A 13,596-nucleotide genomic window follows, 5' to 3' on the forward strand; every position below is an offset into this window, starting at 1 on the left:
GAACCAAGATGACCTCAAAGCCAGACTTTCTCTGTTACTGGTTATAACAAAAAGAGTGCACTACTGTATCCTTCATTCATAGCTAGTATCACCCTGTGATGCTGGAGTCCAAAGTCACAGCAGCGTTTCAGTCCAACTGTTTTCAGAACAAAACTTTAACATAAACAAACATTAAAAACTGACAGTTAGCAATATAACCCACGACTCTCTGCACAGACACGTGCAGCCTAACTCAGCTGCTCTTTAATCTTCTAGCTCTCGACTACAACGTCACTGTGCCGACGTGGGAACGGCGCAGCTAACACGCTAGCTCAGTCCACTCACTGCTAATGAGCGAGTGGGCGGCGAGTGCGCTGCCTCTGTCTCCCTCTGTCCAGGGTGAAACAGTCCAAGCACCACAAATGGAGCTGAAGCGGAGCATTTCCTGCTGTGTGCTACATGTGAGGAAGTACAACTCTGGAGAATATCCCAACCTGATTTTCAAAATAAAAGCCTGATGAGTGAAAATGGGTGTGATATTTTTTTCTATATACATCTCAGTCACAAGATGCTTCATGAACTGAGACCTGAAATATGATTTTACCAAACAGCACATTATGGAACACAAATGTTGTTTAAGACAAGTGCTGATTATTAATGTGAAGAAGTGTTTAAGACGGGGGGGGGGCAACTCCAGGCCTCGAGGGCCGGTGTCCCTGCAGGTTTTAGATGTGTCCTTGAACCAACACAGCTGATTTAAATGGCTAAATTAGCTCATGCAGTTCTCCAGAGGCCTGGTAACAACTAATCATGTGATTCAGGTGTGTTGACCCAAGGTGAGATCTAAAACCTGCAGGACACCGGCCCTCGAGGCCTGGAGTTCCCCACCCCTGGTTTAAGAGGACGTAACTGCTCGAGTTGTAACTTCTGCAACAACAGGCAGCGTTTGCTAACACGTGCACAGTAACTGAATAACTCTTTCACCAACAATCTGAGCCAGGCGCACGCTGCTTATGATACATTGCTCTGCAGTGATGCAGTGAGCATGTTCTCACCTCCCTGCCTGGTTTTGATCTGCAGAGTGTCAGACGGAGGCCCGTCTCCCACTGAGGTGAAGCCCAGCACCCTCAGGCTGTAGGTGATGTCTGTTGCCAGGCCTGAGATGGTGGTGAAATGGCTGTCATCTGTGTTGTGCTTCTGCCAGGCGCTGAGCGGGGCGTCGTGATCTGAGCTGTAGTAGACCCGATAGCCCCGGATTTGGCCGTTGGGCTCTTCGGGAGGTTCCCACTGGACCAGCATGGTGCTGGAGCTCAGCATGCGCGCCTGGACATGAAGAGGTGGCGATGAGGGTGCTTGCTCACTTGTACGGGTGTCCACGATGCTGCTGGGAGGACCCCGGCCGACGTTGTTCACAGCCATGACACGAAACTCGTACTCAGAGAAGGGGCTGAGGCCGCCGATGCTGTAGCGGGTCGTGGCGACACCGTCTACTTCCTGGAAACCGTTCTCAGACAATTTGGCACGATACTGAATAACATAGTAGGACACAGGCTCTGGGTTGCCGGAGTCCCAGGTCAGGGTGACACTGGTAGCTGTGGTTTCTGTCACGGTGAGGGAAGTGGGCATCTTGGGAAGAGCTGTCAGAAAGCAGAGACAGACCGAGTCAGAAAAACAAGTTTACATCCTCCATCTACATTATTCCTGCTCTCCGTCAGGACAGTCACCCGCTGATGCCAGGTACACAGAGCTGCTCAACATTGCCAATCTAACACTTCATTATTATTCAGCTTGTTTCTGTCCTTTCCTGATCTGCACTGGGCCAGTATTATGTTGCCAGGCAGATGGGTGCATGTCCTCCTATGTAAATCCATCTATAGTCATCCAGACCTGAGCTGCAGATCATCAGAAGTGCGTCTACTGAATGCAGCCACACAGCAGAGCCTGAAATTTAACAGGATATAAGATCAGCTGCATTTTCTCATAGAAGGGAGGAAAGAAATCCGATCACTGCTTTGTAGATTAAACTTATGTTTGTGTGTAAAACCACAATGACTGTTACAACATGTGCATGTTTATTAGCTGCATTCATACATAGCGCTTGTGTCAGGTGAGCTGTGCCGACTGCAGTGGGTTATTTTCCACAGCTGCTGGTTGCAGAGTTCAGCTGTCTGAACCCATGTACACAGAACATCATCTGTATTTGCCCTGAAACTTTAGCTGCTCCTCAGTTCTGCTTTTTCTCCTGCAGCTTTTTCTGTTTTAATCACCTCCCTGCAGAGGAGTCGATGCTAAAGTGTGGCTTCACTCAGGATTTGAACCTTGTGGTAATCTTGCTCTTTTCCTAAAACATTGGACTTTTTTCCACACTTTATAAAATATACTATATACCCAGTGTTGGGAAGGTTACTTTTAAAATGTATTCCATTACAGATTACAGATTACATGCCCCAAAATGTATTCTGTAACGTATTCCGTTACGTTACTCAATGAGAGTAACGTATTCTGAATACTCTGGATTACTTAATATATTATCATGCTGTTTACAACTACATGAATGTACTATTGCTGTGATTTATTACTGTTACTGAAGGTCCGCGGCTCCGAACCGTAGTAAAGGGACCTCTGGCTAATACGGTGGGTTCGTGTCGGCTCGTAGCCGAAAACTAGCTTTACTTTGTTGTCTGGGTCAACTTTGCTAGCAGAGACAGAGAGAGGCGTTGAAAGGCTGCTCCAACAGAACTTATTGTTTCAGAGGAAAACACGAACACGGTGTACAGTCGAGTCTTAATAGCTTACTTACAGCTGGGCTCGTCAGGCTCTCTTCTTGGCTGCAGTGGTTATTATTATATTTACATGCTTCCAGCTCCCGTTTTTGCTCGATGACAGCTCGTACTTTTCCTTTTTCTCCCTCCCTCGCTCACAGACACATAACGTGTATGGCAGTCCATTCTCCCTGCAGCACGGACTACACTGCCCATGATGCTACATTCTTTAGAGCTATACCTGTAGCATTCTGCCTGTTAGCTTAGCACAACAACAACAACAGGCGCTCTCTCACCCAGGAAACACGCAGAGAGAGAGTGTCACCCTGTAACCATGGCAACCGTAACGCTGCCTGGAACAACAGAACGTAGCTGTCAAACAAAACCCAAACAGTCCTGACCCGCCACAATATGAAACAGGGAAGTACCGCCGTGTAATCCATTTATTTCAACAAAGTAACTGTATTCTAAATACCACCTTTTTAAACGGTAACTGTAACGGAATACAGTTACTCATATTTTGTATTTTAAATACGTAACGGCGGTACATGTACTCCGTTACTCCCCAACACTGTATATACCTGACATGACCTGCAGACACAGGCCAGAGTTTACACTTGAATTACAATATTTTCTAGTCCTAAATACTTCTTCAGTTATTATCTTCATTTTGTTACAGATTTGCATGAAGCAAAGCATCTTCCAAAGTAGTGACAGCCAACTCAATAAATCTACTCACCCATCTAACAAATAGAAAATGGTAAAAGATCAGAGGCAAGAAATAATGAAGCTATCGTATCAAAGACTTTATTAATTAGAATTATTCTCTTGCTTTGTTGTTGTCAGTCGGCTCATTCTGTATCAAATGAAGTGTTATACTGAATATGAAGTTTGACAAAGAAATAAAAACAGGATTAGAAACACATGGTGGCAGTTTGAGCTCGACTCTGTAAATCTGTGAGCTGGTCCAAAGCAGAGCAGCGGGGTGCAGAGAAGCTCACGGGTTGACTTTTGGGATGAAACCAGTGCAACCACAGGCTTTTAGCTCTGCTGCTCCAGTCCTGACATCTGCCTCATTTTCATGCAATGCAGCCAAGCTCCTCTTCTTCTTTACAAACGCGTGAACCCCAGCAGGCCGGGACAGAATGAAGCCGTTGCTCCTCGTGCAGTTCCCATCATCTGTTGCCACAATATCTGAACAGCTCTGAAAAATCAGCTCTAAGAGCTTTAGTTTATGACAAGCAAATAAAAGTAGAAGCACAGCTTTTTAAACATGAGATCTGCTGATGAGATCTGTCTGTCACCTCGAGTGCTTGTGAAATGATTTCTGACTGCTATTTGGAGACATTTACGTCTGTTTCTACTGTGTGGCTTCAGTCATGTGGGTAGAAAGGCTTTTTCTTTTCAAAACAAATATTGTTTTAATGCAGAAACGAGTTTCTACTGTGATGTGTGCAAAAATCCCTCCTGTGCACTTTGTGCTTCTGTTTGTATCTTTTCACCAACACTGCAAATTCACAGCTTTCACCTGGTATCAACAGGAAACCAGACTAGCAGAGACTTGAGGCCCCTGGAGCCACTGTGACAAGAAGCTACGGAGCAAGTGGCAAATTTTACTGACACAAGTGATCCAAACAAAAGCCAATTTATTATTTTTAAAGACAAGTCCTATCAGAGCAACAGAGGTATGAGTGTGAGCATTTATGTAAAGACAGATTTACGGTACCTACACTGGACTTTCAGCACTGAGGTTTATATAAGATGTGGAAACACGGGTTTTATTTTTTTTTCTATTTATTCGTTTCTATTTGGCTAGAAGTGGGAAAAAAGCCCATTTTTAAAAAGGTAGGATTAGGAAAGAATAATGATTTAGTTTAAATGCTAAAATCATTATTATCTAACTGTTGCGCATATTAAAGAGCTCTTTGGCACATAGCCTGAAATCAAACTTCTCCCACACACAACCAGCTGCTGCTTCATATTCTTCTTCATCAAACTGTTTATAAAATAGGACCGGGATCTGAAGAGTGCAGCTAATGCAGCAGGGACTGAAACCTGTTTTACTTTATTAGCAGGGAGCCTCTGCCAGAACAAGCCGAACTGTACGTGTGTGTCAGAAAATGATCCCATTGTTCACCTCACCTGTGTGTGTGTGTGTGATCCCCCTGTACCAGTTATATCTGAAATGGCCAAAATGCTCAACCAGAAGCTTCCAAATACATTTAGCAGTGATTCAGGCGAGCACACGTGGTAAAGCTGACTTACTAAAGTTCAAACAGAGCATCAGAAAGGGGAAGAAAAGTGATTTAAATGACTTTGAACGTTGCTTGTGTCAGATGGGCTGGTTTGCATTTTTCAGAAATTGCTGCTCTTCAAGGATTTTCCACAAACACCTCTGGACCGAGAGGTGGTTGTGGATCCAGTGAGCAGCAGTCCTCTGCCAGAGATCAGAGGAGAGTGGACAGACTGCTTCAAGCTGACAGAAGGACAACAGCAACTCAAATAACCACTTGTATTTAAAACACAGACCTCAGATACAGCAGCAGAGAACTGCGCTGCATGTCCAACACAGTAGTTTCATTTAGCCTAAATCATAGGTGTCAAACTCTGGCCCGTGGGCCAAATTTGGCCCGCAGCCTAATTACATTTGGCCCGTGAAGCCACCAAATTACTATCAGAGCTGGCCTACTGGTATTATACAGCTAATATATATATTGTTTAGTATTAAGCTTTGCTTGTTCCATATTCAGTTTTTCAGCAAAACCTGTTTGAGTCCATAAGAAAAGATTCATTCTCATATCTGGAGGAATAAATATATTTCAATAAATATTAACGTTAGCCCGCGACTTTGTTCCAGTTTTGAATTTTGGCCCACTGTGTGTTTGAGTTTGACACCCCTGGCCTGAAACTAGCCAAAATGAAAGTGATGGACACGAACCCCTCCTCTGGTATTACTGTGTTATTGCTGCTTCGCATTCAGATGATTTTTAGAAAAGCTGAGTTCTGACCTTGAGGTTGAAGTCACCAAGATTCAAAGATTCATCAGAGATTTTAGTTTTTGCATTAACTAGATTTTCAGAAAAGTTGACCTCCGACCTCTGACCTTGAGATCAAGGTTACAGGAAGTTGAACTCACCTGAGATTTTTAGTAGATGCACCAATCATATCAGTTTCAAACACCTTCACAAGATTTTCATAAAACTTGAACTCAACATCAAGGTCACAGATTCAAACGCGTCCAATATTTCACACCTATAGTGTCAAGTTCAAAGTTCACACTCTTGTGTATCCACACTGCCTGCTCACAGCTGCCCACCCGGGTGGAGACGATAATAACAGTGTTTTATTGCTGAGGGATAAAGACCCACAATGAAAGAAAAGCAAAAACAATCCATCCATCCATCCATTCACTTCCGCTTATCCTTTTCAGGGTCGTGGGGGGCGCTGGAGCCTATCCCAGCTGTCATAGGGCGAGAGGCAGGGTACACCCTGGACAGGTCGCCAGTCTGTCGCAGGGCCAACACACAGGGACAGACAACCATTCGCACTGTCATTCACTCGCACATTCACACCTAGTGGCAATTTGGATTATCCAATTAACCTATCCCCACAAGCTGCATGTCTTTGGACGGTGGGAGGAAGCCGGAGTACCCGGAGGGAACCCACGCAAACACGGGGAGAACATGCAAACTCCACACAGAAAGACCCCGGCCTGATGGTGGAATTGAACTCAGGACCTTCTTGCTGTGCGGCAACAGTGCTAACCACCGTGCTGCCCACGTGATAAAGCAATGACTTTCATACTAACAGAGACTTTCTGATTGGATTACAAACATCTCACAAACTTCATGACTGGAGCTCAGTTATGTTATGAAAGACATTTAATGTGAAATTCATACTTGAGCAGTGAAGAAAACAATGAGCCTGCTGTAACAAAATATGACATCATAACATAAAGTTTATTATAAACTGTAGAAAACGTCCCATAAACTAGAACTGGTTCTACAAAAACTAAAATGATCTGATTTGACCTGCGATAACTAAAGATTACAGCTGCAGAGCTCCAACCGAGGTCATATTTTCTCAATATAACAAAGATACCAGGATATATATGAAAGCTTTCTCTGTGTTAGTGCACTCACACTGCTGCTCTGCTTGCTCCTGTCAGTCAGACAGCATCAATAACACAATACATCAGAATCTAAAGCAACACAAATCCTGACTTAAGAAGGATTTTGTTGCTCAAACAAGCTTAAATGTATCTTTATTTTTATTACATTACCACGTTGACTATATGGACACTGTAATTGAAAAATGGCACTTGACTTTATGTTAATATATTCTGCTTTTTGCTGAGGCTCTTACACACAGGATTGGGGATTTGCTTTGTTAATGAACACTAAATGACATGCAGGTTTTTACTGCAGCGTCTGTCCAAGCTGTCCAAACATGTTCAAATATTGATATTATTTGATCTGTCAGAGAGTGTAAGGAAGCTTCATGCATACTTTATTTGACCTCACTGCTGCTGTCTCAGTGGGGCTGGGCAAAGCCCTCCTTATCACAGGTTCAGTATTGTCCATTGATCTGCATTTGGCTGATTTGTTGCTGCACAGATGTGCATCACCGAGGCACAGCGATGTGCTGCGAACAATTCTCTCTTAAATAGTGACAGCATCTACATTTGGAGTTGGTTGTTAGCCCGGTGAACATGCATCATGTTTTCTTCCCCCCTATTTCTCCTTTATGTTGCTGGTTAGGTTTAGGAAGGTAAACTTTGTTATACTAAGAAAAAGATCAGTGTTTGGCAGTGTTGGGGAGAATACATGTACCGCCGTTACGTATTTAAAATACAAAATATGAGTAACTGTATTCCGTTACAGTTACCGTTTAAAAAGGTGGTATTTAGAATACAGTTACTTTGTTGAAATAAATGGATTACACGGCGGTACTTCCCTGTTTCATATTGTGGCGGGTCAGGACTGTTTGGGTTTTGTTTGACAGCTACGTTCTGTTGTTCCAGGCGGCAGCGTTATGGTTGCCATGGTTACAGGGTGACGCTCTCTCTCTGCGTGTTTCCTGGGTGAGAGAGCGCCTTTTTGTTGTTGTTGTGCTAAGCTAACAGGCAGAATGCTACAGGTATAGCTCTAAAGAATGTAGCATCATGGGCAGTGTAGTCCGTGCTGCAGGGAGAATGGACTGCCATACCCGTTATGTGTCTGTGAGCGAGGGAGGGAGAAAAAGGAAAAGTACGAGCTGTCATCGAGCAGAAACGGGAGCTGGAAGCATGTAAATATAATAATAACCACTGCAGCCAAGAAGAGAGCCTGACGAGCCCAGCTGTAAGTAAGCTATTAAGACTCGACTGTACACCGTGTTCGTGTTTTCCTCTGAAACAATAAGTTCTGTTGGAGCAGCCTTTCAACGCCTCTCTCTGTCTCTGCTAGCAAAGTTGACCCAGACAACAAAGTAAAGCTAGTTTTCAGCTACGAGTCGACACAGAACCCACCGTATTAGCCAGAGGTCCCTTTACTACGGTTCGGAGCCGCGGACCTTCAGTAACAGTAATAAATCACAGCAATAGTACATTCATGTAGTTGTAAACAGCATGATAATATATTAAGTAATCCAAAGTATTCAGAATACGTTACTCTCATTGAGTAACGTAACGGAATACGTTACAGAATACATTTTGGGGCATGTAATCTGTAATCTGTAATGGAATACATTTTAAAAGTAACCTTCCCAACACTGGTGTTTGGTTTAAAACATGCTCCACTCCAGCCTGCAGCAGAAAGACGATGCTTAATGCTTAATCACTGACTTTTTTGGTCCTTTAAAGGCACCACATTCGACAAGATCTGAAATCTGGTGCACGTCTTCCAGGTTTAATGATGACTGATGACATTTGTGCACCTCCTTCATGTGTGATCACATCAGCAAGTTAAATAGGGCCTGAAGTATGCGCTGCAAAAACATCTAAGAGGCTGTTGGATGATGACCAGGAGCTTCATGAAGCCAGTGCGATTACGACAGGCAGAACATTTTGACTGAAGAAAACTTCAGCACTAAATCTGAGAGTCACAATTGGACCAATAATCTTTCTCCACTGTTCACCGGGATCACATCACACGCCATCCCACCCCCGCAAAGGTGAGTGCTTCTTACCCTTGACTGTGATCTGAGCCGTAGTCTCGATCATGCCCAGCGAGGATATGGCCACACAGGTGTAATTGGCAGACTGGCGGATGTTGGTGAGCTCCAGAACATTGCGGCCAATGGGCATCTCGTCCTCCCGGGTCAGCTCCACTTCACCACTTATCCACTTGACGTACGGCATGGGAGCGCCGACTGCAACGCAGGTCAGGTTGACGCTGCCTCCGGGCATCACCTCGTGATTGGTGGGGGGGATGGAGAAACGGGGCGGCACACGGCGAACTGTGGGAGTACAGAGGAGCAGAGTGAGGGGGGACAAAGGAGGGGGGGCGGTGGGACCACTGGACTGATTCAGTGTTTGACTGGGTTGGCTTTTCCTGTGCACCAGAGTGTGAGCTGGTCGGGTTAATGAGGCTGCTGCAGCTTTACCGTTTGTGTTTCATGCTTTTAAAATGTTAAAGCCAATTTCTGCTCAGGAATCTCCCTCCAACCAGAGATGATCAATCATATTATCAACATGTTATATTAAAATAATTGATACATTATTAAAATGCTCGATTCTGAATAAAAAACTGGAAATTATTATATGGCTGAGACTAAATTATTAAATTAATAAATTGCTGAATATAATGGGCACATAAGTGAAACGTTTTAAATAAAACGATGTAAATCATTAATTAATGTATATTGTAAGGTCTAGTTGCCATGGTTACTGATATGTCACATACTGACGAGATGTTAAACGAATTATTTTGGCAAAACTTTTTTTATTTAACCTTCTGTGCCGATGACGACCGTTTCATTTAAACACCAGTGATTAGCAGTGATTCATGGTAAATATGATCAATGTTAAAATATCGATTCAGTCGTTTATGTTCTAGAATCGATTCTCACATTAAAATATCGATATTTTAGTCATTTGGGGTAAATGTGTAGTTTATCATTAACAGGAACACAGTGGAAAGAAACTATAACATTTGGATCGTAAACATTCGATTCGAAACTGGAAGGAACTACTTCTTCTTCCGCCTTCCACAGTCATGTGTGAAACACGGCTGTATAAATGTGGCAGCCTCTGGCGTGCGCACTCACAACAATGGCTGAGCGTGATTGGAGTCATGTGTGGACGTGTTTTACCTCCACAAACAGCTGAGACGTGGTTTGCGATACATGTGGCAAGAAAGTGAGGTGCTGTGGCACCTCAGAGTAAATCATATCACAGAATATGACGAGCGTATGTGGAGGTGAACTGGAGAGGAGGAGGACAGGTGCTGCCAGGGCGAGACAGACGTCTCAGGGAGTCCTTTAGTGCTGCAGCTCAGCAAGGAGTTCAAATAACTTCAGGTTTTTATTTCTATATGATGAACTCTGCATTATTAAGATAAGAACAAGTAATCTGATGTCCTGTAATCATTATGACGCTATAATTTCAAATACAATAAAACATTAAGGTTTTGTACCAGTATCAGATGAGTCGATACCAACGCTAACGCCACGCTGATGGAGGTCTGTGGGCTGTGAACCTAAAACTGGACTGCGTGTGATGGCTCACACTTGGAGAGGTTTTCATTTGCCAGAAATATCTGACTGAATCATTACAGCTGTGTCGTGTGCAGAAACGTGTGCTTTGGAGATCCGTCTATCGATTATACTGAGTAGCAGCTTCTGAATAATCTCGAGCAGTGGAAGCTGCGAACACGGCTCTAAGTGGGTTTAATGTTCAAGACATTCAGTTTCCTTTATTTGCTGTGTGAGTGGGAGGAGGAGGGTCACACAGGGCTGACGTGTCAGACATGAGAGCTTCAACCCTGCTAAATATAATGGTTGAAATCTGTGACTGTGGTTAAGTGGTGCAGCTGCTAAAACCAGTAGACGAACTGGTTTAATGCGTACGCTGATAGTTTTGGATGGTTGATCCAGTTTAAAACAAATATACACATTTAAACTGAGGTGTTGTTAAAGGAAGGATGTTTCAGCGTGCTACGGGCCAGATGAAGAAATATTGGGACTCACCGCCGTAGGGTGCCACGCTCACCTAGAAACTGGGTAAAATGAGCAGCTAAAGCATGTAACTGGATTTCTCTGGAAAATCTGGGGTTTCCTGCTGGGCTGCAGGGATTAAATTGCACCTGGAGTCTAATGCATGGCAAGGCGGGAGAGTTTCCATCGATGCTAAGGCACAAAGTGTGCTGGAGGGAGCGTGGGATAAAGATTCTCCTCCAGTGTTAGCTCTCATCCCTGGAAATCTCCCCAAAGTGTTTGGATCTGCTTCCTCATTACACAATGTCTGAATTAGTGCAACAGTCCCGTGTGCACATCCAATCAAACGAAGACAGCTCTGTTGCATAAATGAAGTCCTTGCTCTTGACTTAGTCGAGTACACAGTCACGAAAATCTGACTCACAAAGTGTAATTTAAGCCCCGAGCAGCGTGTTGGTGTGAGAAGCTTACAGTGTGGATCAGAGGCTTTTCTGGGGTTTCATTGTGGTTTAACTACAGAAGAGGAAGCGCAGGGTTAAACATCCCTCACTGTAAGAAAATCTGATGTAACAGGAGAAGCAGTGAAGTTAGAAACTCAGAGTTTTCTTAGTTTGCACATAGTGCTGCTGATCAATGACTGACAGCATCCAGAGTGCTGGAGAGCACGCGTGGGCTAAATGTTACTGTGGTTCAAGAGATAATGCAGCATCCTGGGTGCTGCTCGTACAAGAACGGCATTGTTTGCTGACATGGTAAGCTGCAGGCTCAGAAATGCAGATGGCTGGCATTAAGGAGAAAACTAATGTGGAGGAGGAAGAAGAGAGGAGACAGGGCAAGCAAAAGGAGGAGGAAGAGTAGGCGGAGGATTCAGGGGCTGCGAGGTCAGTGAGGTCAGTTCTCTCGGGAGATTTTTTTACTGCTGCTAATCACGTATTTTATTTTGGAGGACGAACACGCCGAGGATTTGATTCAAGGTACAAAAAGGTCAAATGAGAGTAAAAATACTTTTAGGGCTGGAAACGCTATTGATCACTGACAGTAACTCAAAGTTACTTCAGACCAGCTTTACAAAGCTTTACAAAGACGGACACAACGTGCTGAGCTGACGTTTTAATGTCAATGTTATGACGTATTTTTTGCACTTGTGTTTAATCTGCAGGGACGAACGTTTCAGAGTGAATTTACCCTAAAATAGTGAAGGAACCTGCATCTGCTGCCAGGCTTTTACAGCACATGTGACAGTCTCGTAATGGAGGCAGTAAATTTTCAATAAGTGCACAGGAAAAGTCAGGCCTTGATTTCCCAACTGACCTTCCAACACACACACACACACACACACACACACACACACACACACACACACACACACACACACACACACACACCCACACACACACACACACACACACACACTCACACACACACAGTGGCGTTTCCATGTGGGAAGTGTTTCCTGCCAACTTTGTTTATCACGATTTCAAATCAACATCAGATAAACTTTTAATTTTACTCACAACTGAGTGACAGAAATACGAAACCTGTGAAATTTGATTGCCAACTGTGATCTGTGTGTGTGTGTGTGTGTGTGTGTGTGTGTGTGTGTGTGTGTGTGTGTGTGTGTGGCAGTAAAATCCAAACACTGCAGCCAGCAGCACATCAGCGATCACAGTGACAGACACCATATCACTGTCATTACCTGTTTCCACTCTTACCAAGACAAAGTGGGGGCAGGCAGAGCTCAGCGCATGTTAGCTTGAGCTGGCCAGCATGCACCAGCACGCTGTTGTTATTGTGTACTCAGGGTGTTTGACCCGACTGACTGCTGCAAACATCTCAGTTTTACATGACATGAATGTGGTGTAGAAAGTTAGAAACTGTAAGAACACAGCCGGCATCGTAGGAGGTTATTATATTTGTTGTTATCTTCTTCACTCACTATGTGTTAACAGACCTCTCTGCATTGAATCATATCTGTTATTAATCTCTGTCTCTCTTCCACAGCATGTCTTTATCCTGTCTTCCTTCTCTCACCCCAACCAATCACAGCAGATGGCCCCGCCCCTCCCTGAGCCTGGTTCTGCTGGAGGTTTCTTCCTGTTAAAAGGGAGTTTTTCCTTCCCACTGTCGCCAAAGTGCTGCTCATAGGGGGTCATATGATTGTTGGGTTTTTCTCTGTATCTATGAAGCGCCTTGAGGCGACTTTTGTTGTGATTTGGCGCTATATAAATAAAATTGAATTGAATTGAAGTTGTTATCTTTTTATCCGTTCACAGGTGTTCAGTCCATATTACTTCAGTGAACCCACCCAACGCTTAATATCGTACAACACGGTGCTGAGATTAACTCACTCGTGCAATTTGTGAGTAAAGATCGAAATACTGCAGTTATTTTATGTTTTGACATATAAACCTGCAGCTGACATGAAGTTTTTTATTTCTTTGTTTAGTTTCTTGGTTTTGTAAAGTCCTACACAAGTCATAGAGTCAACCAATGCATTATTATTTTTGTTATATTACTAGTTTCACAGGAAACAAACAAACAAACAAACTAGCAGAGAAACTCACTGTCAAATATTGCATTTAATCTCCTGCCATGTTTATAACATATAAGTTTCACTTTATTTATGGCAGATTTGGGAAATTCTTTAGAGATATACGAGACAGAAATGTCTATATAAATCTTTTAGCATAGCAGCCTGATAGGTTTTGGGAACCAGTCC

At 43.7% G+C, this 13,596-nt stretch overlaps 1 protein-coding gene across 6 annotated transcripts in view; it reads right to left on the reverse strand.

Moving 5' to 3' along the window:
* ptprfa (protein tyrosine phosphatase receptor type Fa) overlaps window positions 1-13,596 on the reverse strand; it is a 385,498-nt gene that overhangs the window by 130,952 nt on the left and 240,950 nt on the right. For all 6 annotated transcript variants that reach the window (XM_087852896.1, XM_087852895.1, XM_087852893.1 and 3 more), the window contains 2 exons: window positions 8,910-9,179; window positions 1,035-1,616 (listed from right to left, as the gene is read on the reverse strand). In XM_087852896.1, coding sequence (XP_087709022.1) covers window positions 1,035-1,616; window positions 8,910-9,179 — 852 coding nt within the window. The remainder of the gene's footprint in view (window positions 1-1,034; window positions 1,617-8,909; window positions 9,180-13,596) is intronic.

This window comes from Neolamprologus brichardi, chromosome 15 (genome assembly GCF_056152115.1).
Source record: "Neolamprologus brichardi isolate AB-2024 chromosome 15, ASM5615211v1, whole genome shotgun sequence".
Classification (NCBI taxonomy): Eukaryota; Metazoa; Chordata; class Actinopteri; order Cichliformes; family Cichlidae; genus Neolamprologus; species Neolamprologus brichardi.